Here is a 26,140-nt window from a genome sequence, read left to right as displayed (position 1 = left end):
AATATAGTTTGATATTCATTGTTAGGGGAGCTTACTGATTCAGAGTTATTTCTTCTTCCCAGTGGAAAAAGAAATCGATGGTGAAAATGATAAAGTCATCAAGGAAGAACCTATGGATGTAGATGATGTGAAAATTGAATCCCCTGTAAAAGATGAGGATAGTCATTGTAAGCTGGATATAATCAATGTCAGCGAGGGATTTCATTTAAGGACTTGCTACAAAAGGAAAGTAAAATCGTCAAAATTAGATGGACTACTAGAGAGGCGAATAAAGCAGTTTACATTGGAAGAAAAACAGCGTCTAGAAAGGATGAAACTGGAGGCTAGTGCTAAAACAGTAGGCACTCGATCTTTAAGCCCCCAGAAAAACATAGATGAGCTACAAATGAAAAAAATAAAAGAAGGAATCCAGTTTGACATGTCTTCCCGAAATCAAAACTATATTTCAGAGAAGACCCAAACCGAAGATGGAGAACAGGACTGCTTGCCGATCAGCAGCATCTCTTGTACCAAAGCTGGTGAGCTGGATGAACCCTCTTTGCCTTTGACAAACAGGCTGTCAAAAAGAGAAGGCCAGCTGCTGGTTGAAGACTCGCCTCAGTCCTCTGAAGGTGAAAGCTCCCTTCAGAATGACAGTAAAGAAAACAACGCTGAACCTGTGACTGCTGATAAGTGTCAAGGACAAGAGGTTCTTGGAGAGGCTGAGAGTTCCTTTGTGGATGGCTTGAAACAAACAAATGCCAAAGGTGGAATCAAATGGGATGTTTCCGTAACAAGCGAAACACCTTTAAAACAAAAACTGCCTGTTAGCAGAGTATCTCAGTGTGAACGTGAAAACTTAGGGCCAGTGGTAACTGCAAGCAGCTGTAGAAAAGATGCTCTGGCCACTCTTGAAAAAACAGATTCAGAGGGGATTTCTGAACAGCAGAGCAAAGGTCTAGAAAGCAATTGTATGATAAAAAGCTATATTGAACCAACGTCCTCTCAAGAAAGTGAAATGGAGGAAGAAATTGCTCCAGGAAAGACTGAAAGTAAATCTGAAAACAAGGTTATATTTCACCAAAAATCAGGTAGTAAAGGCCTAGAACCATTTAAAACAGAGCTAATTTCTGAAAGAAACCTTGAAAGTCAAACTCTGGAACATGTGGATGAGGTAGAATTTGATGAGGATTCACTGAGCTCCCAACTAACTGAGGCTAATGGTCAAAAGAAAAGTCAGGAACTGAAAGTGGAGACAGGTACCGTAAACAAGTATCTTGATCAGACAAATCTCAATAGCATTACTGACAATAAGAATGATAAAGATGAAGAATTTGAGACAGACTTAGAAAAATCAGCATTTCAAATGAATGGAAAAGATAATGACAATAAAATGTTATCAAATGATGACTGTTTAGTTAAAGACTCCTGTGGAACTAAGGCAGGGGGTGATATTGAACCGAAAGTTAATAATATTAATAAATCCATTTCAGAACATGAAAGAAAACCATTGACTTTTAAGGAATCTTCAGTAAAACTGTTCATGAATGGTGACATAATGACGGAGGACACAAAGGACAAAAATAATGTGGATCCTAACTCACATCTACAGAGTTCACCTGAGTTTGAATCTGGGGAGAGTCTTCAGCCACCAGCTGAAGTTCCCAAGTGTGTGCAGAAAACTGAAGAAAAGCAGCTTTCTGCTGAGAGAACTGCCTTTGTTGGCACTGCTTCCACGCCAACGCATGCTGTCTGTAAAGAAAATAACCTGAATAGTGAAACAGAGTCTATGGAAACAGAAGCAGTTGAGGATAAGAAAGTTGCTCCATCACCGGTAACCTCATGTGAGGAATCTAGCTTGAGTAGTGACTTTGCTGATCAGAACGGTGTACAGACATATAAAATGGAAAATATTAATGGAGAAAGTAAAATAAAAACTGTTATTACTGAAGTGACTACCACAACATCAACTGTGTCTACAGAATCCAAAACTGTGTTTAAAGTTGCAGAGACTGTAGCTTGTAATGATGAGAAAACAACAGTAGTATCATCTACAGAAAATTGTGCCATATCCACTGTAACTACCACCACTACTGTAACTAAGCTTACCACTCCAGCTACAGACAGTAACGTGGATGTCATTTCTGTACAAGAGCATAGTAAAACAGTGGTTACAACAACAGTAACCGACTCACTGACCACCCCAGAAGGCACATTGGTGACTTCCATGACTGTCAGCAAAGAATATTCTACAAAAGACAAAGTGAAGTTAATGAAATTTGCAAGACCCAAAAAAACTCGTTCTGGAACTGCCTTACCATCTTACAGAAAATTTGTTACCAAAAGCAGTAAAAAAAGCATATTTGTTTTACCCAATGATGACTTAAAAAAGCTGGCCAGAAAAGGAGGGATCAGAGAAGTTCCCTATTTCAATTACAATGCAAAGCCTGCCTTGGATATCTGGCCATATCCATCCCCAAGGCCAACTTTCGGGATCACTTGGAGGTACAGACTTTTACATTTTTGAGGAAAAGTTTAGGATGTGATGAAATTAATTGAATTTTAAAATGCAAGTGATATGCATGTTTGAGCCTGAACATGCAAATTTTACTACTTATTACTCATTAATTTTCCATATTGTTCAATAAGGGTAGGACAGAAAATATTTGTCCCAATGGTTCGGTTAGGTATTTTAAATGCATTTTGATTTGAAAGTATAATTAATACTCTATTGTTAGGTACCGACTTCAAACAGTAAAATCATTGGCTGGAGTGAGCCTTATGTTGCGGTTGTTGTGGGCATGTCTCAAATGGGATGATATGGCAGCAAAAGCTCCACCTGGGGGAGGAACTACACGTACAGGTATAAGTTCTTTAAATTTCTGGGTTTCTTAATGGAAAACCTCTTGCTATTAATTTTGAGTATTACACTTATTCCAAGCCTTTCTGTAAAGGCTTGATGACAGCATGGCATTTGATTTTTTTTTTTTTTTTTTTTTTAGGTCAACAATTAGTACTGGTTGCTGTTTCTTTACCTTGAGTATAGTGGGTTGATTGGAGACTTAGCTTTTATTTATTTTCTGTTATTAATGCATTGGGACTGATTTATTGTAGAAACGTCTGAAACTGAAATTACAACAACAGAAATAATCAAGCGAAGAGATGTTGGTCCATATGGAATCCGGTCAGAGTACTGTATAAGAAAAATTATTTGTCCCATTGGTGTACCAGAGGCTCCAAAAGGTATGTTTGTTTATACATTTTTTTTTTCCCCTTCCCATGAGCTCCTGCAGAAATTTAAGGTAACTGGATCTTTATGTTAATTCAGACCATCATGGGAGCAAATACAGCTTGACGTGAACTGTTCATTTGCCTGTTTGAAACAAATAAAGCGTTTAACAAACTGACATGATTTATCTGAAGCAGAAAGGCCTTCCTGTTTATAAAATGAGAGTGAGAGAGACATTAAATTTTGATTTACCTTCAGTTCTGTTTTATAGTTGAGCTTAATGTCTGTGTTTTGACTGTTCTCTGAAGAAACTCCAACACCCCAGAGGAAGGGACTGCGATCAAGTGCACTAAGGCCAAAAAGGCCAGAAACACCCAAGCAAACAGGCCCTGTTATAATTGAAAGCTGGGTGGCAGAGGAGGAATTGGAACTATGGGAGATCAGGGCATTTGCTGAAAGGTAAATGAACTCAAATGAGCTTTTAAAGAAAATAGTTTTCATTTGTGTGTCTATGTTAAATAAAAGTTCCCCCTAGAGAACACAAGTTTGATAGCTACAATCAGTGGATCTGTGTTGCGTTTTTAATGTGTCTTTTGACAATGGTAGTCAAGCTTAAAGTTGTAAAGCTGAACTATTTGCTGGTACCAAAACTAATTTATGCAGATCTTAAAGATATGTTAGAACTAATATTATATTAATTTTTCCATGCTTGCAAACTAATCACTGTTGTGTGCAGCTTTAGGCTACTTTTGGCATGGCTTTAAACAGTATGTGTTTAAATACTTCTATAATACAAAGAAAATAAATGTGTACAAGTAAAGTAAAGGTAAATTTAGCCTAAGAATATTCAAGTCGTAAAATCAATATTTTCAGTATTGCATGCTTAGAGTTGGAACAACATTTCTGAGTCTCTTGGAAAGAATTGTTTTAAATTAATGGTATTACATAGATTGTTTGCAGTCTCAGGTATGATTATAAATTCCAATTTTGATTAATAGTTTCCTGTAAGGTGTTACAGTAGTTTAGCATCAGAATATTTCAGGGCTGTTGCATGCAACTTCAGTCGTTTATTTGTAAATACTTCTAAAGCCATGACCAGTTTTTTGGTGATCTTCAGTGTTGACATTTGTTCTTGTAAGGGCGGTTAAGCTGGATAAAATGAAATCGAGTTTGACAGATTTTATGTGGTGGTATAACTTACTTTCGGTTGTGTCTTTGGCAGGGTGGAGAAGGAAAAGGCACAGGCAGTTGAACAACAGGCTAAGGTTAGTGAACAGAAGAAGGCAGAGGAGTTCAAGGCCCAATTGGAGGCTCAACTAAAACACCAACGGTTGGCTGCCCAGCAGGTGGGGGAGCTATTGGTAGTCCCACCTGTCAGCAACTTGCATTGGTAGATTACATGCGTTAGAACACGGGAAACAAAGTTTATCCCGGTCTTCCACCATTTTTCAAGTAGTTTCCACCTCCTGTGCAAACTAAGCCATCAAACAATGGTGCTTCCACTGTGTACGTTTGTTATTTTGAAACAGGGTTAAGGTGAAGATTTGTTTTGCATTCTTTTCTCACCTGATTTATAACACTTTAAAAAGTTTGATTTAGTTTGTTTCCATTTTGAAAGAAGGCTGAGAAGCACCAATCTCCAGGTAAGGTCAACAGTGTTCTGTGGTGTGATGGAAAGCTGCCTTGGTATACAGCTGACTTGGAAACACAGCTGCATTCTTGATGTTTCAGTCAAATTGAATCTTTTGGTTTTATTCTATCTGAAGTTGACCTAATGAAGCCCACTGATAATTTTTTTATGTATATATAGATATATATGTATAGATGTAAGTGTGCATGTATATATAAATGCATGCAGTTAAAATTGGGAAACCCAATGCCATGTTGGTATTTCACATAGGTTATTAAGAATTGTGCTTTTTTCGAACTTAATCCTTTCTCATTTCATCTTCCCTGAACAAATACATTACTAGTGAATTAGTATTTCTGATTTGTGGGCATTACTGCAAAAAAACAAACACTGAACTTTAAATTAGTAAATACAGAGGCAATTCCAGTAACATAGAGAAGAATGTTAGATTAGTTGGAATTTTAAAAGAACTTACTGATCGCATCCCTACACAAAGTGGCTCTCTAAATTAAATGTACCTTCTTGACAGTTACAGCACCAAAGGTTGCTGACTAAGGGATTTTGAACCTAATTTTTTTGAGCGAGCTGCAAACTGGATTTACAGTTAAAAGAATAATTTTTAAAATTACGTTCTTAATGGTGAAGTAGAATGATACAGTCTCTTTATTTTTACTCTGTAACTGTCAGGATCTCAGTGCAGGCAGCTCTAAACTTAGGAATGATAGTAATAAATGCTGTGTGAATGATGCAGTACTGCTTACTTGACATAGATGCAGCCTGCATGCACGTGGTTGAAGTCAAATTCAGATGGATATTTTTCAAAGTTTTTTAACCTTTCAGATTAATCTGAGACTACTTGATAAGTTTTCTTTGAAGTAGTATGTGCAATGAAATTAACGTAAGCTGAGGATTTTAAAGATGGTGTAAAGGAAAATTTCCGGCTATGTACCGTCGGCAGAGTTGTGGTTCTGCGAGTCAAGGAGTCTTGTGCTATAGGGTACACAAGCAGCCTATTCTTCAATCCTTGACAACTTGAACTAAAATCCTACCAGTCATGTATTTTTCATTACTGGAAAGAGACAGCATTCATTTTACAAAACCTGAAAATGCTAATTATCCCTTTGTTTAATTTTTTTTTCTAAATTCTGTAGAAACGGCTGGAACAGCAGAAGCAGATACCTGCAGCAGGTGTGGCCCCCGCAGTCACTACAGCCAGCAGCACTGCAACTACTGTTTCAACGCCACAGAAAGTAGTGGTAGGCCCTTTAGCAGGCCCAGTCCCCACTGGAACCAAAGTAGTACTTACTACAAAAGTGGGTTCTCCAGCTACAGTAACATTCCAACAGAACAAGAATTTCCATCAGACTTTTGCTACTTGGGTTAAACAAGGCCAATCTTCAACAGGTAAGTATCTGTTTATCAGGGAAAGAACGTGTACATAGGATAAACTCCAGCACAGCACCTATGTCTTCTCCAGAATGTATAGAGTTGTTACATTTCTTATTATCTTTTCTCTTAACTCTCTTGCTAAGTCAGCAGGACACTTCTGAGATCATACCTGTCCAATTTTTCATTGTTCATTCTTCCTAAGTAGTCTGATTTCTGACCTGTCTCATTTATTACTGACAGTTGTTGTACTAGTAATCATTGATAATGAAAACATTCTATGCTGTAACGTACTGTTTCCAAAAAAGAATCTTTACCAAAGAAAGCATGATGCATTCAAAAACGATTGTAAAAATAATCCTGTAGTTTGCTGTTTCATACTTGAAAATAGTCATTTCATTGACTAATTACTCTGCTCTGAAACTGACTGTTCTGTGTACCTCAATAGCCACTAGCACAGCTGCCACTTCAGCCACAACCATTGCCAGCACAGGGCAGACCTTCCAGATCTCAGGCAGTCCAGTAACGATGGCAGGGAAAGTGATAACTAAGCTGCCACTCCCTGCAAACAGCAAGATTGTTGCCGTCAATGTGCCATCAACTCAAGGAGGTAGGGGAAGGGGAACTGAATTGAAAATGTATTCCAGCTTGCTGATTAATTCTCCATTGACACTATTTTCCCAGTGAAGTAAACTGTGACTTGAAGAGGGAAAAATATTTTTATATATACAAGTTTCTATGGCTTGTTCCCCCTGTGTTGCATATTTGTGTCTGTAGGGGAAAAAATGCAAGTTTTTTGCCTATAAATTAGTCAACATTTCATAGTACAAAATTAGGAGCTTTATTTTTAACAATGTGGGATGAAGCATGCTTTTTTTTTTTATTATCTAAATTATACATTGACAAAACAACTGTCTTCACAAAAAAAGAGCTGCTGTTCTTAGTTACTAATGCCTGCATTTGCTCTTTACTGATGAGCAAGAGTTTGACTCCAAACGAAGATTAGCGTTCTTTTTCTTCTTGCTTCAAGAAGAGAGCTTAATGCTTTGAGATTTGTGAATGTATATTGAACAGAAGAGCTCAATTCTCTGTCTCCATTATACTTAGCATCTGAGGAAATCGTGAAGGCTGCTAGTTTTGTATCAAAATTTCTTAGGTGACAGGAAAAGCATTACCCGTTTTCTTTAGGACCGTGAGCTTGTAGGTGAAAGGTGTTTAAACTGGTCTCCTACACTTTAAATTAATCAGATTATAGCTTTTAATGGTTGTATAATACAGATTTGTGGCACCGTGTCAGTGCAAGGACTTCTTTGCAGTTCCTTCAAACTGATCTTTGTGAAGTTTCACTCTTTCCTTTAATCTTTTCTAAAATACCTGTTTCTTAACTTAAAATGTAGTTGGACTGTCAACAACATATAATGCTGCTGCTTTTTACAATACGATAAAGGTTCTCCCAAGAAATATTGAAAGACTCAAAAGTGTTGTAGAAACCTGGAGACTGATATCTAAATGCCACCCTGGAGTTGCATTTACTACTTTTGCTAGCAATTACGTCATTAATAAATTCTCAATTTTCCTTTAATTAGGTGTTGTTCAAGTTCAGCAAAAGGTATTGGGTATCATTCCATCAACTACAGGTGCAAGTCAAACATTCACTTCATTCCAGCCAAGAACAGCAACTGTAACCATTAGGCCAAATACCACAGCGACATTAGGAACAACAAGCACTTCACAAGTAAGATGTTCTTCCAATTGTTTAATGCAAAGTAATTTGGTGCATGTATTTTAAGTTATTTTTAAGTTATTGGCAGATATTTAAAGTTCCGTCTAGTCACTTTTCAATGTTTTTGACTCATCTCAGCAATAGTGTTTATGGATCATTTATTCCAAGGAAGTATTAACAGTTCTCTCCAGTTGGAAAAATTACTAGTTTAGAGCTTGGCAAGCCTTAGTGGTGTGGGCATAGATGAGAAAAAAATACTGGATCTGCTTGCATCTTGACATTTCTTAATATATTTTTTTAAAAAAACAAAACAAGAAATTTCAGGGCATATCCCAGCGGCTTTTTTCACAAGTGTATGTATGCTCTCCTTTTTGGTGTATGTAGGTAGTGCAAGGGACACCACTCCGCCCTGGTATGACAGTAATACGGACACCACTTCAGCAGTCAACGCTTGGGAAGACCATCATTCGAACACCTCTCGTGGTGCAACAAGGTATTCTTCCAGCCAGTAGGTTCATTTTAATATTTAAATTTCCAGTGTGGCATCCATGGTTTGTTTCTTCATAAATACTTTCTGTATCATTTGTCCCAATGCAAAAATACTTCATTTTGATGCTTCTAACAAGTGCCTCTTCTGACTTTTGAATGTGTCAGTTGCAGGCTTTGTCAGCATTGCTCATCACTGACACTGCAAAATCTAGTACTTATTTTTAAGTCCGTTCCCATGAAAACAAGCAAAAACATTTAGAATAATTGTGCGTGGTGAAAGTCTTTTTTTGTTTGTTTGTTTTTTTTCTTCGGTAAAGGCAAGCTAGGTGTTCAAAGTACTCCGTAAGTATGTGAATTGAATTAATATAGAAAACATTTTTCAGATGTTTTTCAGTCAACCACATAGGCAAATGGTTTGTAAAGAAAATTCGTGTGCAAGCTGTGGTGTTTGCTTCACTTGTCTGATTATATACTGTTGAAAGTTGTTGTGACTCTGAGGTTTGCCGTGCTAATGGTTAGAATGTTGGAAACAGGTTGCTTATCACAGATTATTCTCTTACAGGTCAGACACAGCAAGTGGTGACTCAAATAATCAGGGGTCAGCCTGTCTCAACAGCAGTTACTAGTACCAGCACAGCTTCTTCCAGTGCTGGACAGAAGACTGTCACAAGTCCTGCAACACCACCTCAGCAAGTGCAGCCACAAACCCCATCACAGCCCGCTCGCCCTCAGCAGGGACAGGTGAAACTCACTATGGCCCAACTCACACAACTAACACAAGGACAGGTAAACATTTTGCATCCTCTGGGCATGAAAATGTGCTAATGCTTATGATACATCATATCAAGCCTTTGGATTTCAGCAGTGTAGTGTATCTGCTCATAAATTTATGTTTCAGCCTTCATTTAGGAGGACCCATAGCATAATTACAGACTGAAAGAAACTTAAATATTATATGTAAAGTTTTAAATATCTCTTCCTGTTGTATTCCCTAGTAATGTAACTAGCATCAGCAAAGTTTACAGAACCACAGAATGTTCGGGGTTGGGAGGGACCTCTGTGGGTCATCCAGTCCAACCCCCCTGCCAAAGCAGGGTCACCCAGAGCAGGCTGCACAGGACCTTGTCCAGGTGAGTCTGGAATATCTCCAGAGAAGGAGACTCCACAGCCTCCCTGAGCAGCCTGTTCCAGTGCTCTGTCACCCTCAGAGGGAAGAAATTCTTCCTCATGTTCAGCTGGAACTTCCTGTGCTTCAGTTTGTGCCTATTGCCCCTTGTCCTGTCTCTGGGCACTACTGAAAAGAGTTTGGGCCCAACCTCCTGACACCCACCTTTGAGATATCTATAAGCATTTATAAGGTCCCCTCTCAGCCTTCTCTTCTTCAGGCTGAACAAGCCCAGCTCCCTCAGCCTTTCCTCATAGGACGGTGGAAAATTAGCAGTGTGGAAAAAAGTCTTTGCATTAGTAGGAGTAAGGGATGTAATTATTTTGTAAGACCTATTTTGTAGACCTTCAGAACCTGATGTTCATTCGTTCCTTGTCTTTTGATTTTGTGTGAAGATTTAGTTTTCATTCATGTTATCCAGTCTCAGAGGAAAAATTACAGTGTCTGGAACTGGAGGAGGAAAAAGTTCTTAGGGCTTCTGCTCAGATCTGCTTTCTGGCTAGAGTTCCTGTCAATATTTGGATGAAAATATGTGTAGCTTACTCCAACCCAGTAATCGGTTGACGATAGATTTGTTGAAAGAGTATTTTAGTGTTTTGTGATCTCAGATGCTAGTTTTGGATTTTAGGAATATGGTATGTGGTAAAAGTATTGAATTCTGAAATCCAAAACCCGAATTATTCTGATTTTCAGCAAAGTCTATCTAAGAAATATATCACTAATAAATCAATATTCACTTTTTGGTTTTAGGGTGGCAGTCAAGGATTGACTGTGGTAATTCAGGGACAAGGTCAAACTACTGGTCAATTACAATTAATCCCTCAGGGTGTGACCGTAATACCTGGTCCAGGACAACAACTTATGCAAGCAGCAATGCCAAATGGTACAATTCAGAGATTTCTTTTCACCCCGCTACCAGCAGCTGCTACTACAGCTAGCACAACTACAACAACAGTTTCTACATCAACCTCAGGTAAGCATTGTTCTGTTCAGCAGAAAAAAAGCTTCAATTCCAGTTGCATGGGAGTTTTTGTGCAGTTGGAGGTGGTCTGTTATTACAGTAAATTTGTTGAAAGTATTTTACAAGCTTAGAAATCTCTTGAATATGTGAGTAGAGCTTTACGGTAGTCCTGAAAAGTTCAAATTAGTAAGACTCATAGATGCGTCTTTTGAAATGAATTGAATACTTCTTTTTGTCCTTCACAGCTACAGGGGAACAGAAGCAAGCTCTACAGGCACAGCCCACATCGGCACTGCCACCAGTTCAGCCACAGCCTCAGAGCCAGCAGCAAGCCCAGCCTCAAGGGCAGAATCAGAGCGCTCAGCCTGTGCCGCTGGCCCAGCCACAGGCGCCTCAACCAGCGCTTCAGCCTGAAGCTCAGACCCAGCCTGAAGCTCAGACTCCGGCATCTGTTGACTCTCCAGTCACACCTGAAGCACAGTCGTCTAAATCTCCAGTTCAGTCTCCAGCACAGACCCAGGCTCAAGGGCAATCTCCAGTGCAAGTCCAGAGTCAACCGCAGACTGCAGTCCTTCCACAAGGCCAGTCCCAAGTCCAGCCTCAGCAACCAGCTCAGGTGCAGACTACAACCCAACAACAGATTCAGATGCAGCCCCATGCTCCCATACAAATTCAAGCTCAGCTGCAGCCATCACAACCTCAGGTTCAGACTTCGGTCTGCACCCTTCCAACTACTCAAAGTTTAAATCAGGTTCCTGTGCAATCCCCAACTCGTCCTCAGCTGCAACTTCAGCAGCCTCCAACAAAAGTTATTACAGTGCCTCAGCTTCAGCAACAAGTCCAAGTTCTCTCTCAGCTTCAGTCACATGTTGTGGCTCAGATACAAGCCCAACAAGGCAGTGTGCCCCAGCAGATCAAGCTTCAGTTACCTATTCAGATCCAACAAACTAGCCCAGTGCAGGCTCACCAGATTCAGAATGTGGTAACAGTTCAAGCAGCTAGTGTTCAGGAGCAGCTGCAGAGAGTTCAGCAGCTCAGGGAGCAGCAACAGAAGAAAAAGCAGCAACAGATAGAAATTAAACGTGAGCACACCCTTCAGGCTTCTAATCAAAGTGACATTATCCAGAAACAGGTAAAGTTAACAGAAGGAAATGAAAACTTCATTAATGAAACAAATCTCATTTTAAATGCCTGTTCTTGTTAACAATGTTAATACATTTGATAGGCAGTTAATTTGGTTCTTTCAAAGTTAGTGCACGACTGCTTTTGGAAATTAATTAAATATTCTAAGTGAATTCAGCACATCAAGTCAATTGTACTGTGTTTGCAGTCTTTGGGCACCTTGATTTAACTTACCACTAGCTGCTGGGACAATATATCTTTATTCTCAGTTCAGGAAAGATAGGTTATAGATAGGAAAGCAGATGTTCAGAGCACATGTACAGTACTTTCATTGCCTGCTGTAGGAAACTGAGGTTTCAAAGAGGTATCTGAAATGTAATGCTGTTGGATGGCTGCGAGGCTTAAAAAAAATACATATATATATATAAATATGATAGACTCTTACCATTTTTTAAAATAAAGCAACCGGTCACTGAAGAAATACTATCAATTTACATTTAGTCCCTAGGTTTAAACTCGACATGAGCAAAATATCCTACTCTGGGGGGTGAAGGTGGCGTTAATTTTAAATTTCATTTTCAGTTTTCAAATAATTACTTTAAACAAGCACTGCCCCCAATAAAATCGGTTTTATTTTGTCACTAACTGAAATAAATAACACTTTAACTTGTCCTGGTTGTCCAAGTAATATTATGAAATACTGGCTGAGGTTTTCATATTTTATTTTGGATTCTGTATCATCCCACAGGTCGTTATGAAACAGAATGCTGTCATAGAACACTTGAAACAGAAGAAGACACTGACTCCGGCTGAGAGGGAAGAAAATCAGAGGTGAATATGCATCACAGTGCATCTTTAGATGTGCAAGTTTTACATTTATAACAGCTTTTAACGGTGGTATAATAAAACACTGTTTTGTAAAAACCTGCTTAAAGAAATTTTGCTATTTTAAAAGTGGTTGAAGTAACACTCAAAAGTAACTTTCATAATGATACTCTTACCTTTAAGTAGTTGAATCCTTTATATTCTCAATTTTATTTTGATTATATGTTTTTAAAGTTAAATGTCATGTTTTTAAAGTGAATTGCATGTGTTTGGCCCTGGCCACAGCTTTTAAATTCAAGGTAAAAACCATCCTTAAAGGAGCACAGAATGGAGAATTAATGGTTCTGTTGCAGAAAAGTCTGGTTTTTGTTTGTCCTTTATCGTGGTAGTGTATTTCCATTCTTGCCCACTGTACATCCCATTCTACAGAAGGAACTGAAGAGTTGGAAGAGATAGTGCTATTCGACAGACTAGGAGATTTTATGCTTGAAGCTGCTAAACAAATTTGGAGTGTTTGTCATTTGTCTTGCGTTATTTTGACTCCTTTTCACTCATACAGTTGCTTCAGTTGGATAATCGCAAGTGTGTGTCAAATAGTAAGAAAAAGAATTGTGGTTTTTATAAAATTTTGATCATCAAATCAGAGTACAAGCTTAGTTGATTACAACAGTACCACTAGGTGCTACTCAGTGTTCACAATTGCATAAAGAGTAAGATGTATTGTCGTGTACTCTTCATTTAATGGTGTCAGGCAGCAAACTGGTATTTAGACTGACAGAAGTCCAGTTAAAAAAAAAAAAAGTTCTAACTAGCTTGGTTCATGATAAAGCTGTCTTTCATTCTTACTGATGGTTTTTCTTCTCCAAAAGTGTAGTTTGGGTATCTCACCTGGTGAAAAAACAGACTAAACCAAGTAGGTACAGTGCAGGTAAGAAGAGCAAAGTAGAAAAAATGGTATGGCCCTACGAAACAGCTAGCGTATTATGTATGTCATCAAGATACACACGTGGCTCAAAAGACAGTATGTCTGAGCCTAAGACTGCAGAGTTAGCAGCAGCTCTTTGTCCTGGCCATTGCTATTTTGTTGTTTGCTTTCAGCTCATGTGTCAATGGGAGTTATTTTTCATGGTCACTCTGGCAACGAGAAGCATTTAGTTTTCCAGTGGGTTTGAAATAGAGTGGGAAGGGTAATGTACGTTCAGAAGAACCAAAATACATTCATTTTCTATTTGAAATATAAAGCAAAATAAAGGAAAATTGCAGATCAAATGAACAGGAGAATAGATTTATAGTTGAGTGTACAACAAGCAGATGAAAAATTAATCCTAAGTTGTCATTAGTGAAGAAATTGGGAACTGTTTTATAGTGAATCCTATACACTGGAAAATATTTGTCAGTCCTTATGCCAGAACACAAAAACTTAGTAATATTTGATGGTCGCTGGAGGGTGGAAATGTATGTTTTAGAAGAAGTTACAAGCTTCCAACTTGCTTTCGTCCTACATCAGAATAAACAAGATCCAGTTCTTTCAAACATGTTTGTGGAAACTGAATTGAGTGAAAATATCTCTCATCGTACTGAAGCCTAAGCTTTGTTGGGAGCTCTGTAGAGGAAGGGGAGGAATGATTAGTACTCAGATCAGTTAAATGAAATTGGGACTGCCCCTCTTGAGCCTAACTAGGGACTTGATCTCTCCCAGTGCTGTTCTAGTAAATAAGTATGAGTGGGAGCAAGAGTTGTTAGTAAATTTACCTTTTATGTCTTAATGTGATAATTTAGCGTGCAGAAACTGGAGAATTAAATGATTCTTAATTCTCAAATGGGGATAAATAGGCAGCTCAGCATAATGTACTTTTTCTTTATTTCTTCCACAGAATGATTGTGTGCAACCAGGTGATGAAATATATTCTGGATAAGATAGACAAAGAAGAAAAACAGGCAGCTAAGAAACGAAAGCGAGAAGAGAGTGTAGAACAGAAGCGCAGCAAACAGAATGCTACTAAGCTCTCTGCTCTGCTTTTCAAGCATAAAGAACAGCTGAAAGCTGAAATACTGAAAAAAAGAGCACTTCTGGACAAAGATCTACAAATTGAAGTCCAGGTAAGGACAGTTATTGTCAAAGACTAATTTGATTTTAAGCTGGGGAGAACATTTCTGTGTTAATGTTTAATTTACCTGTTTGCTCAGTGAAATTTTAAGGAAACATACAGGAAGACATTGTGGATGCAGGGATCTCTGCGGAGCTAGTATATGTCCCATTTATGCTTCTTGGTTTTCATCTGGACTGAAATTACCTTTGTTTCCTGAAACATCTTCCAATAAATTGTAGTCAATGGGTCATAGTAGGGCAAGAGTGTCATCCATTAATGTTATGTGAATTGTAGGTTAAGCACATTTTAAAAATTGCATATTTAAATGGCTTTAATTATTTTGTTTTGGTTAAGCATGAAGATTTATGTGTAGATTTTAATCTTGTCCTGGAATAATCATATGAAGTGCCTCCCTCTATTTATTCTTTTAATGTATTTCAGGAGGAGCTAAAGAAAGACTTGAGTAAAATTAAGAGAGAAAAGGAAAAAGCCCAGGCAGCTGCTGCAGCAGCCGCAGCTGCAGCAGCCGCAGCTGCAGCCGCAGCAGCACCACCACCGCCACCACCACTGCCACCAGCACCACCACCGCAGCAACACACAGCCAGCGTCACCTCCTCCTCCTCCACCACAGTCCCAATGCCAGTATCCTCCCAGAAGAGAAAGCGAGATGAGGAGAAAGATTCGTCAGCTTCCAAGTCCAAGAAAAAGAAAATGATTTCTACTACCTCAAAGGAAACAAAGAAGGACACAAAGCTTTACTGCATCTGTAAAACGCCTTATGATGAGTCGAAGTGAGTAGTGAATGCCCTAGCCTTTTACTGTGTGTTCTTAGCGTTAGGTTTAGTATCTAGCTGTTAGTGCAAGGTAGTTCTAGAATTGGAGATAGATATCGGGTGTTATTCAGGGATCACTAAGGCATAAAGAATAAAGTCTTTGTTTTCCACTAGCAGTTACAAAACTATTAACCTACTTGATTTATACTGTTATTGTATGTGATTTATATTTTTACTTGTTTGCATGTTTCCATTGTATGACCTTTCTGTCTCACATGCACATACTCTTTTTTCTTTTTTCCTCCGCTCTGTTATTCTTTCTTTTGCTATTTTGCCTCTGCCTCAGAAGCAAGTGACAATTTGGTTTGAGCAATTTCTTGTGAAGAAGTAGCTGGTGTTCCTTGGAAATAGCTTTGGTACTGTCTTCCAATAAATGACTTTTTTTTTTTTTTTTTTTTTTTTTTGTAAGTCAACAGCCAGTAAGGGGGTTCCAAGTTACTGGACTGCAGTTCACTTTGGACAGTGTTTCAGGTGGAAATGGTTTCCATGTGTTATGATTTATTATGATTTATGTCCTAGGGTTGATAAAAAAACGAGTGAGTAAGCATTAGACAAAGTGAAAACTGCAGTTCTCTGTAGTTTCATTCTGACTGTGAATAAGGAAGAATATTTATACTACATACAAAGCTTGTGAAGAAATCTAGTAAGTGGTGGAGTGGAAGAGTCAGTGGATTGCAGGGGAATAGTGTTACGTATTCCTGCTTAAGCTCGAAGTGACTAACATCCGCAGTTAGTAATGGCTAACAGCTGATAGCTGTGTAGAGATGTATGTAAAACAAATTTGACTGCAGACCAATTCCAAGTGAGTATGTATCTGCTCAACAGGTGATGATACCAAAAAGTATTAATTGGTGCCATTTGGTGGTGGTTTAAATGCTGATAACAGAAAGAAATCGTGGAGGTGGAGTAGCGCTTTCACTCCAGTAATGGTTCTTCATTCCAGTTTTAGGGCCAGGACTAGAGGACCTCTTGAGGTTCCTTCTAGCCTTTTTTGGGTTTTAATTACTTTTTTTTTAAATTAAGTTGAGGTCTTTGGGGTTTTTTCACCTCGGTTGTTCAGTGGCTCTGACCATTACGTCAGTGTGGGAAATTGGACTCTTCTCTGTGCTGCCGTTACTGTCTAAATAGTGGACTTGGCCTGGTTGTTAATTCACTATTACTTCTGAGGAATGTCGTAGAATGGAATCATAGAATGATTGTCACCAGTGTGATAGACTGATATCATAGAATGTCACCAGTCTCACTTCAAGGAAGGAGGTTGTGTTAAGCTTTCTGTCATCCGGTTAACGTAGGAGGATGCCCTCTGTGCATTTTGTTGTGATACCGAACAAAGGTCTGTGTATTACTGCTTCTTGTTGTTCGTAAGTGGTAGAACTGTCACGAAAAGATGAGATGAACAAATCCTGTGAGCAAAAGGATTTGATTGGCAGACTAACTCTTTCTGTTGACTCCAGGGGGCATTTCACTTAGCTGATGAAAAATGCGGTCGTAGACTGAATTATGGTAGCCTGAACTGAAAACTGTGCTTCAATGCACAGAATAAAACTGAGAAAATGAAATGTTCATAGCCTAGTAGTGTACTTAGCAATATGATTCAGTTCTGCTGCTTTGCTTTTTGTGAATTCTAAATGTTATGTTCTTACAAATGATGACTATACTGTTGAACTACGTTATCCTTTCACTATTTGGAAAGGAATTAGTCAAGTTTTAAAACAGTTTTCTAGTTAATTTTCTTTTTTTATTTTTATATATATAGGCTTCAGATAGTCCTCTTTGTGCTGCTGTCTCTTTTCTACCTCAGAAAAGGTAGATGTGCTGCTTGAAAAACTAATTTGTGGTATATTATGAATACCCTATGCATTTTTTAGGATGTGGCAAATCCTCAAAAATAATTCTGTGTTGTGTATTTTATTGCAAATCTCTTACATTTAGTTCATTTGTGATACTGCAGGGTTGTAGGGATTTCCTCATATTGTTTTCAAGGATGGTGAGTAAGGGTATCCTTCAAAGATTCCTACTTAGATTCCAACTTGTTAAAGCATAATGTGACACTTGTTCCACGTTCTAGTGGCAAGGTTTAGACCTACACCTAGACGTAAATATGCTTCCAGATCACCAGGAGCAAACGGACACAGTCCCTATTGGGAAGAGGCCGCAGGCTGAATCGTTGCTGGTAGTTGTCAGAAGGAGCTATATTTGTCCCTTCATTAAGGAAGGTTGGGTTGTGTGAATTTTTTTTTTATTATTTATTTGATTTTATTTTTTAGGATTTGTCTGACTGTTAAGAGAAAAGGCAGGATCTAAGTATCCAGGACATATGCAGAGGCCCAAGAAATTAAAGATGCTTGTTTTGTGGAGCATGTGCTAGCTGCTGTCTTGTGCTAGTGTGTGGTGGGTGCTGCTTTTGCAGCCTGGCAAACCGGGATGGCAGTGATTCGTACGGCAGCACAGGGCTGGCAGTTGACAGTCTCCGCAGTCTAGGAAGATTGAGGTTCTGAGTCAGCTTGCTTTTGCCGAGGCAGAGAGAATGGATGTGTACCTTCGCCCATCTGACTGTCACTAGTCATAGGTATGTTTTGAGATGTCCATACACAAAACGTCAAACATCCTTGCATAATATTTTACAGTTTTGTCACATCATTCTGTGCAAGGTCCCATTCACATGACTCTGTACCTGGTTCCCTTCACTTCGTGTCATACCATATCTGATTCCGTCACATAGCTGTGTCTGAGAGTAGACATTATTCTCTGAAGAATGGCCCACATTCCAATTTGTTGCAATTTTGAGTAGTTCAATATCTGTTTTTCAGTGCGCGCCCCCTCCCCCAAGTTTAAAATTATGACAACCATGTCCTGACCCAATTTTCTTTCGTATCATGTTATACCAAAATGTATTCTACACATGGCTGGTATGCATGTTCTTTGTAGTATACTTGTAACTCCTAGTTGGTGTTTGCGCTTTGCTTTTGTTTTTTAAATTAACTGAGACCTACATTTTCAAATCTTAAGGCAATGTTTCAGTGGCTTTTGAGCTACGGTTTTGAAAATGTAAATCTTTTTCTTTGGCCTTGTCTTTTTGTGCCTTTTACAGTTTTTCACACACACATTGCAGATTTAGCCCAGTTTTGTCAAGGTCTGGTTATGTATTGATGTGCATTTTAATGAGCCGTCAATTTAAAATTGACCCAAGTGACATTATTGACAGTATAGCCACAGGAGGAGATGTTAGGACAGAACGCTAGGAAGCAGGAAAACTGAAACAGAAAATTGAAGAAAGTAGGCCAGCAAGAAAGTGCATCAGAGAGAAATTCAGGGAAAAGTGCCATGCCATTTGAAATGACAATTACATTGTCATTTTCATTGTGAATACTTTTAGGTTCTATATTGGCTGTGATCTTTGTACTAACTGGTATCATGGAGAATGTGTTGGCATCACAGAAAAGGAGGCTAAGAAAATGGATGTGTACATCTGTAATGATTGTAAACGGGCACAAGAGGGCAGCAGTGAGGAATTGTACTGTATCTGCAGAACACCTTATGATGAGTCGCAGTGAGTTCGGCTAAGAACCTCTTATTTAATGTTTAGGTAGCAAACTGCTCTGACTGTGGTTACCTGTTCCTTGCAAAGAAAAAAGAAGTTATTCTGCATATGTTGTATTCATTCGTAATACAAATTGTTTTTCAGTAACTGTCTTCCTCTCTGAAATGTGTCTATGCAGTAAATGTTTAGGAAAAGTGAAGTTCTCAGGGTGGTCAAAACGTGTTGGGGTTTGGGGTTTTTTGTTGTGGTGTTTTTTGTTTTTTTTAAATCGTGTACTTTAAATTGGGATTGGTTTTTTTTTTCTTTTTTAAACAAAGGACGGTTAGAAAGATTAAAAGACAAATGCAGTATGTGGTGGATTTTTTTTGTGCTTTAGTCTGATCTGGATAGAAAGCCTAATCTAGTATGGGGGTATACGTTTGGGATCTTTTACTCTAAGGTTTTGTGTCATAGAATACCCCTTCTGTATTCAACTACAAGACTGAAGCTTCCATGAGAAAAATGTTTACATGGAGTGAAACAAGAGCCCTAGCTGTAGTCCAGTTTGTGCAAAATGTATCTTCGATTGTTTGGAATACTGGTTGGGTGAGACTTCTGGCATTACACTGTTCCTTTCAACTCTAAAGCAGAGGAATGATTTTTGAAATCTTGATTGCTTGAAAGTGGCTAGTATAAAATTTCAGAACTAGTTTTGAAATGGTCTGTAATTTAGCCTATTTGTAAATACAAAAGCAGTTTGAATACTGTAATTAGAATTTGTCAGTCTGAAATACCACGTTACACTGTTGTATTTAATCATGCCAAGTATCTGCTTATGTGCAGGGGATTGCAGGTTTATGTATTTAAATGTAACCTTTAAATTAAATAGATCAAGTCACTAACATTTTTTTGGATCTTGCAGATTTTACATTGGCTGCGACCGATGTCAGAACTGGTATCATGGGCGCTGTGTTGGCATTTTACAAAGTGAGGCAGACCTCATTGACGAATATGTGTGTCCACAATGTCAGTCCACAGAAGATGCCATGACTGTACTCAGTCCACTGACTGATAAAGATTATGAAGGTTTAAGAAGAGTACTACGTTCCTTACAGGTGAGAATAAGGACTGCAGCAAAGCAGAGCGCTTTTTTACTGTATAGGACATACCTAGTGAGTCTTGGAGTAGGTTTTGATTTCTCCTCCAGTTGTTTAAAACTATTTTAAAGGAAATGGCAAGCTCTGGGGTTTTTTTGGTGAGCAATACCTCTTTGTCAGCTGTAAACATGATCGTCGTTATTGTGCTGAGGAATATTTACAGTAATTAGGATACCACTGCTTCTGAGTTAGTGAAACTATACAATTACTTTAATGGAAGGCTTTTAAAGGAGTCCGGCTTACTTAAAATACCAAAAGGCAGAGTGGTAGCCTGACTGCGCAGGATGTAGAAGGTGCAATGTTCTGTTCTCAGATTAGTTTTCTATGATTTCTGATCTGCGCTTCTGTACATTAATATCAGAATTACTAGATGGCAGTAGTGTTCTCGCAGAAAGTCATTATCCGTATTTAAATGATGGCATCCTGATCATAAGAACTACATCACTCTCTGTTACAGTATGCTTCTGGTTTATCTGTCACTCTCAAATTTGCATTTTCTTCTACAAGTGCAAGAAATTTTGAAGAATTCTGGTAAAATAATTGTATGGTAACAGAAATCCTCAGAGAGTAATATTTTGCATTATCCTGTAAGAATAAATCAATTTCAGAGTACCTGAAAGTGAAAACAGAGGCTGATTTCTAGGTCTGAAGTGCCAAACCCCCTCAGTGAATTCATTACATGCTTTTCTCTGCAGCCTGTTTAGCGCAGTATCCTGTTGTGTCTGAATTTCACATCGTTTCCTGTTTTGAAGACCAACTACTCGGTCATTGTCATCAAGCTTTAAAACTTTAACCAGTCATCAGCTGAGAACTAGTTACCTTTTCACAGAATGCTGCACTTCTTCCTTAAATTCAACTTTAGACCCCAACAGAGAAAAGTGTAATGAAAATATTAAGCTACTAAATAGTACTAATTTAACTTAATTTTTTTTTTAATTGTATCTTGTTTTCCCGACAGGCTCACAAGATGGCATGGCCGTTCCTAGAACCTGTAGATCCCAATGATGCACCGGATTATTATGGTGTTATTAAAGAACCAATGGGTGAGTGTTTCTGAGCAATAGTGTGAGTGAATTTGGGTTTTTGAATATCAAATTAATTACCTGCTAACTATTTCAGGGATCTTAAAAGTACATTTTGCAGCATACACAGGTTTTGCAGTTAGGCAGAGGAAACAATGTGGTTTCTCATTGATATTTTTAGAAGTTCATGAGGGTTAATACAGGTACTTCTAGGCTGACTCCTTAACCCTAAATACTGTTGGTCTAGCCTATAAAATGTGAAATTCAGTGCAGCAGTAGGATAGAGGTCTTGTTTTTAAATTACTTCAAGAGGACAATTTTGCTATGTTTTGCTTTGCTTGGGTTTTTTCTGTCTCTGTGCATCAGTTCCTCCTACGGAGCGTGGGGTATGTGCGCTAGAGTTTGAGGAGGAAGGGGTGCCAATACAATTAAGAGTGACATGCAGCCTAAGATGGAGTTTAAAATTATCTTCATCTGACTTAATAGTATACTAAGTTTCATATTCTATGTAATTTGTCTTTAAAGCTGTATGAACAATAGTTGATTCAAATGTTGGGGGGTGAGGGGAAGTGGAAGAGGAGATGCTGCAGCTTTGCAGTGTGTTCCTCTGATCTTAGTAGACCTTGCCAGTTAGCTGGGAAAGAACCAGATCAACACTTGAATGTGAAACCTCTTGGGGAAATCTGCCTCCTGCCAGAAATGGTGTTACTAAATGTTATTCCTTTCCTTCCAGTTATTGAACCAATACCTTTTCATATGTTGAAATGAGAGCTAGTGTATCATTTGAGCTTTCCCACCTACTCCTTAGTGATTCCAGAAATAGAAAAGATAAATTTAGTATCTTGGCAAAATTGTAGTATGTTGAGTAAAAATAATATTTTGCTTAGAAGTTGTGTCCTTTTCTGTTCCAAAGTTTTGGATTTTACCGTTATGAAAATGTTAAACAACTCATATTCCATAATTGATGGATTAAAGTTTATAAGGAAAGCTCAAGTAATAATATAATTAAGCATATGATGATTGAATGAAGTAAACAAAAGTGCATTTAGCCCTTTCTGACTTAACTAGCAGGAAAATACACTTGTAAGTATACAAGTTAATATATGTAACATACACTAGGTAATCCAGGGCCATCTACATTTGTTTTCATACATTCTAGCATTACTGGCATTTCAAAATAAGCACTTTAAGGGCACATTCTAAGGGCAGGTCATTGTTTTTCCAGCTAAAAGTGCTGCTATACGTTTAGACATCTATATTTATAATTGGCAGTTCTTATTCTGTTCCCTCTTTTTAATTTATATTTGCATTAAAATAGAACGATTACTGCTTACTTTACCATTCCTGTCCCGTTAATGTGTCTAGCCAGTAAGAGTGAGAGCGTGAGCATTTTATGTGATCTTTCATCTGTGCCTTGTGGTAATGTGCATATGCCCATGAAAATTGATAATTCAGTCAAAGCAAGTCATGAATTCAAATAAATAATCAGAAGGTTTAGATAGCTGTTACATGTGACTCTTGGTCTCAGCGAGGGCTGTAAAGAAAATAAAGTACAAGTAACTGAATCCAGATTGTCTGACACACACCCCCCCCCTTAATTTCTTCAGAAAAAGCAAGTAGCTTCCTGCAAAGATCCCAGATTTCCAAGGTCGTTTTGATACTTGCATTTTAATTTAGCCGCACACAACGTATTCATGCATAAGTGTTTATTCTGAAGGAGACTTACCAGTGTCACCACCTCACAAACAGCATTCCTGGAAAGGCAACTAACCTAGATAGGCTTTGTTTCCCACAATCTGACAATGTGAACTTCTGCTGAGGATGAAAATGTCTCATTTTAATAATCTTTGGTTTCTTTAAAGACCTTGCCACCATGGAAGAAAGAATACTGAAACGTTACTACAAAAAAGTCACAGAGTTTGTGGCAGATATGACCAAAATTTTTGATAACTGTCGTTACTACAATCCAAGTGACTCCCCTTTTTACCAATGTGCAGAAGTTCTTGAATCATTCTTTGTACAGAAACTAAAAGGATTTAAGGCAAGCAGGTAAGCTAAAGTGTTCCTGATCACAGATGTTCTGTTGTCCCCTAAAATCTTCTTAATGCTTTTATAAGCTTACCTTGCATTCATGCAGGGATTTGCCTCTCCGTGCGCTTTCCTGGATAACTGCTTTTCTTTTAAAGGGGGGGAAAAAAATCTGTTCTATAATAGTCAGCTGTCGTTTTCTGTCAAAATTCAGGCTAAAATATGATTTTGTAGAGGTTACTTGGTAATGTTTGTCCAAAATGAGTTGTTAGATGCAAATTTGGGCAGTATCATAAATGTAGAAAATTTGAATGACACTGTAAGTCGTTGCTGCCGAAAACTTCTCGAGAATCATTACACAGCAAATACTGTTCTGAGTTCTGGTAATGTTCTGCTGTGCACTAAATACTTCTCAGATGCTAAGAAGACACAATCCTTCCATGAAGCTTATAATCTAATGAAAGAAATTAGAATAGTTTTACTACCTTCTCTCAACTTTTTTTAACGTACTATATTTGAAACAGAATAAGTAATGTTTAAAGTAGTTATGGAAAACTAAACACAGTGCAAAATTAACTATTTAAAAGTAAACTTTTTTTATAGTGTTTTACTGTAGAAGGATCAATACAGAATATTTCCCTAACATAGACATTCCTGAAAAAGAACGTGCAACTCTACTACAGTTTTTTCTGTTGCTTGCTGATTCTGTCTGGTAACTCGCCCGTGGGAGTTGTATGGCACTGGTCAGATCGTAACGTGGTGTTTCATACAGTTGTTCCTAGAACCACCTTACCCGGAGCACTAGCGGAGTGTACTGGTTTCTCCTGTATCACGGCTGTATTCCAACATAAGCCAGCTGTAACCGAGTTACAAATGTTGGATGCCTTGCAGTGTTACTCAGAAACTGTAAATGTGTAGTAGTTAACTTTGTCCATCTGACTGGAACAGTCAAAGTGTAACAGACTGCTGGTCTGAGATATTAATGCAGGATTCTATCCATTGGTAACTAGCTAAATTGAAAGCTTCACTTCATATCCATTGTTGTGGAAGCTGTCTAATTTTCTGTGTGCAACGAGAGTAGGATCGGTAAGAAGGGGTGAGATCAAATGGGTTAGTCCTGCATTTTTCTTTCCCATTTAATACTGTATTAATGATTTTTATCAGGTAGTTTTCAATTCATGTTTCTGTCATCTTACTTGCTTTAGCTGGTGACCCAGCTTTCACTGCTTGCACACTGATTTCATTGCTGCATCTTATTTGTTATTGTTTTTCATTTATACCATCCATGTTCTTTCTTTTCTTGCAGATTGTGATATCTTTAGTCTGAACTTTTTAACTGGAATCAGAACTGGATGTTGGGGTCACTTTCTTTTATTGTACAATTTGATGACATTAAACTGCCCTAAAAATCCAGATCATTTGTCTAAAAACTAATAAATGTTGTTGGTTTTTTTGGTTTTTGTTACCAGCAGTCATGCTGGTAAACATAACTGTATTAACCAAAAAAAAAAAAAAAAAAAAAAATCTCATTCCATGAATACTGTATTGAGAAACATGAAAAATTCATCTTGGAAACCATGTATTTTACTGTTTTATTTTCAGTCACTAATAAAACTGTGAATGTCAAAGAGGAGTTTTGCTGAACTCTGATTAGCAAAAAATGTGATTTTAACATGCCTGTTCAGTTTTTTCAATTAAGTTAATCCAAAGACGACTTGAATAAATTTAAGCGAAGTATACCTTATTATAAATATTCACAATTAAAAATGTCTTTTTGCTCTCCTTTTGATGGACTACTATTATGTAAATATGAGAGTAAAACTGATTTCAGGCATTTTGGAATATTCTAGTGAGACACTGCATTGTACTGAAATATTTGCATACTGTAAGAGAAAATGTGCTTAAAATTCAGAGAGAATTATTTTAGGCATTCTTTTTTTCTGAAGGGGAAAAAAATAAATGGAAGCAACATGGTGGTAACTCCCTCATTGTGATTTACCCTTGGCAACACCTTGCAGCAACTGTGTTCTCCAAAACGAAGGGTGCTTAATTCTTCACTTTCTTCTGTATTCTGCAGGTCCCATAACAACAAACTGCAGTCTACAGCTTCTTAGAGTTCAGCGTGTTAACCTAACACACGAGCAAGAATCTGGTTGTCTGAAAATTTTTAATTAAGAAGCCAGATGTTTTTAGTCAGGTTATCCTGACGAGACTTGATGTAAACTGCGTTTCTATTGGTCACAACAGTCAAATTATATTCTTGGCTTATTTTGTCCAAAGGACAAAGAAATAAAAAAAATCAGCAGCACCACTTTCTTGTCAAGATCAAATTGTTGTACTATTGTGGCAGAAGCAGGAAAACTTTGTTTTGTTGAAGGAGAAAGAGAGCAAGAAAAAAAGATACAGTAAATGGGGTCACGTTTAACTCCATGGAAATGCCACGTCTGTTCTTCAGTGAAGAAGCTGGTTTAAAGTCCACACAGAAAACTTTGACTGTATTTATTTATTGTTGCAAAAAAGACGCTTTTTTATTGCTGCCCTCATTTGTCAGCTAATTATTTTTTCTTATAAAATCCAGCCCTGGTTACATGTAATCCGTTCTGTATCTTAACATGATTCCTGTAGGTAAAAGTACAAGAAGACCTCTAGATGTCTTTTCTTTCTATGAAAGGAGCTGCTATGTACACATGTGCACACACACAGAACTGGGAATCAACAATGAGTTTATCATTCATGGTAGATAAAAACAATTAAGCTTGCATAAAAGTTGGGCTAAGTGGTCATGGACTACAGACTCTGTTGCCTTGAATATAACAGTACAATTTGTCATTTACTCTGCACCAGACTGAAATGAGTAAAATCTATTTGAAGGTATCTTGTTTGTAAACATTTGTCAGATTCTAATTTTTTTCTTTTGTATTAAAATTCAAAATATGGATGTATATGAAACAAAATAAACGGAGATAATTGTTCTCCCCACA

At 37.8% G+C, this 26,140-nt stretch overlaps 1 protein-coding gene across 11 annotated transcripts in view; it reads left to right on the top strand.

The window, feature by feature from the left end:
• BPTF (bromodomain PHD finger transcription factor) overlaps positions 1–26,140 on the top strand; it is a 57,743-nt gene extending 31,603 nt beyond the window's left edge. For 5 of the 11 annotated variants that reach the window (XM_075440640.1, XM_075440636.1, XM_075440635.1 and 2 more), the window contains 20 exons: positions 63–2,484; positions 2,718–2,842; positions 3,094–3,222; positions 3,517–3,667; positions 4,431–4,554; positions 5,990–6,242; positions 6,673–6,834; positions 7,811–7,959; positions 8,332–8,455; positions 8,999–9,222; positions 10,352–10,574; positions 10,808–11,694; positions 12,433–12,515; positions 14,384–14,609; positions 15,041–15,390; positions 18,809–18,982; positions 19,875–20,067; positions 21,068–21,152; positions 22,994–23,180; positions 25,237–26,140. In XM_075440640.1, coding sequence (XP_075296755.1) covers positions 63–2,484; positions 2,718–2,842; positions 3,094–3,222; positions 3,517–3,667; positions 4,431–4,554; positions 5,990–6,242; positions 6,673–6,834; positions 7,811–7,959; positions 8,332–8,455; positions 8,999–9,222; positions 10,352–10,574; positions 10,808–11,694; positions 12,433–12,515; positions 14,384–14,609; positions 15,041–15,390; positions 18,809–18,982; positions 19,875–20,067; positions 21,068–21,152; positions 22,994–23,180; positions 25,237–25,273 — 6,308 coding nt within the window. In that variant the 3' untranslated portion in view covers positions 25,274–26,140. Of the gene's footprint in view, positions 1–62; positions 2,485–2,717; positions 2,843–3,093; positions 3,223–3,516; positions 3,668–4,430; positions 4,555–5,989; positions 6,243–6,672; positions 6,835–7,810; positions 7,960–8,331; positions 8,456–8,998; positions 9,223–10,351; positions 10,575–10,807; positions 11,695–12,432; positions 12,516–14,383; positions 14,610–15,040; positions 15,391–18,808; positions 18,983–19,874; positions 20,068–21,067; positions 21,153–22,993; positions 23,185–24,465 lie in introns of those variants that run through there. The other 6 variants (XM_075440637.1, XM_075440638.1, XM_075440643.1 and 3 more) reach the window with 6 other exon arrangements.

This window comes from Opisthocomus hoazin, chromosome 21 (genome assembly GCF_030867145.1).
Source record: "Opisthocomus hoazin isolate bOpiHoa1 chromosome 21, bOpiHoa1.hap1, whole genome shotgun sequence".
NCBI classification, from domain to species: domain Eukaryota; kingdom Metazoa; phylum Chordata; class Aves; order Opisthocomiformes; family Opisthocomidae; genus Opisthocomus; species Opisthocomus hoazin.
The sequence above is the reverse complement of the archived record's forward strand: the minus strand, read 5'-3'. Positions and strand labels throughout refer to the sequence as shown.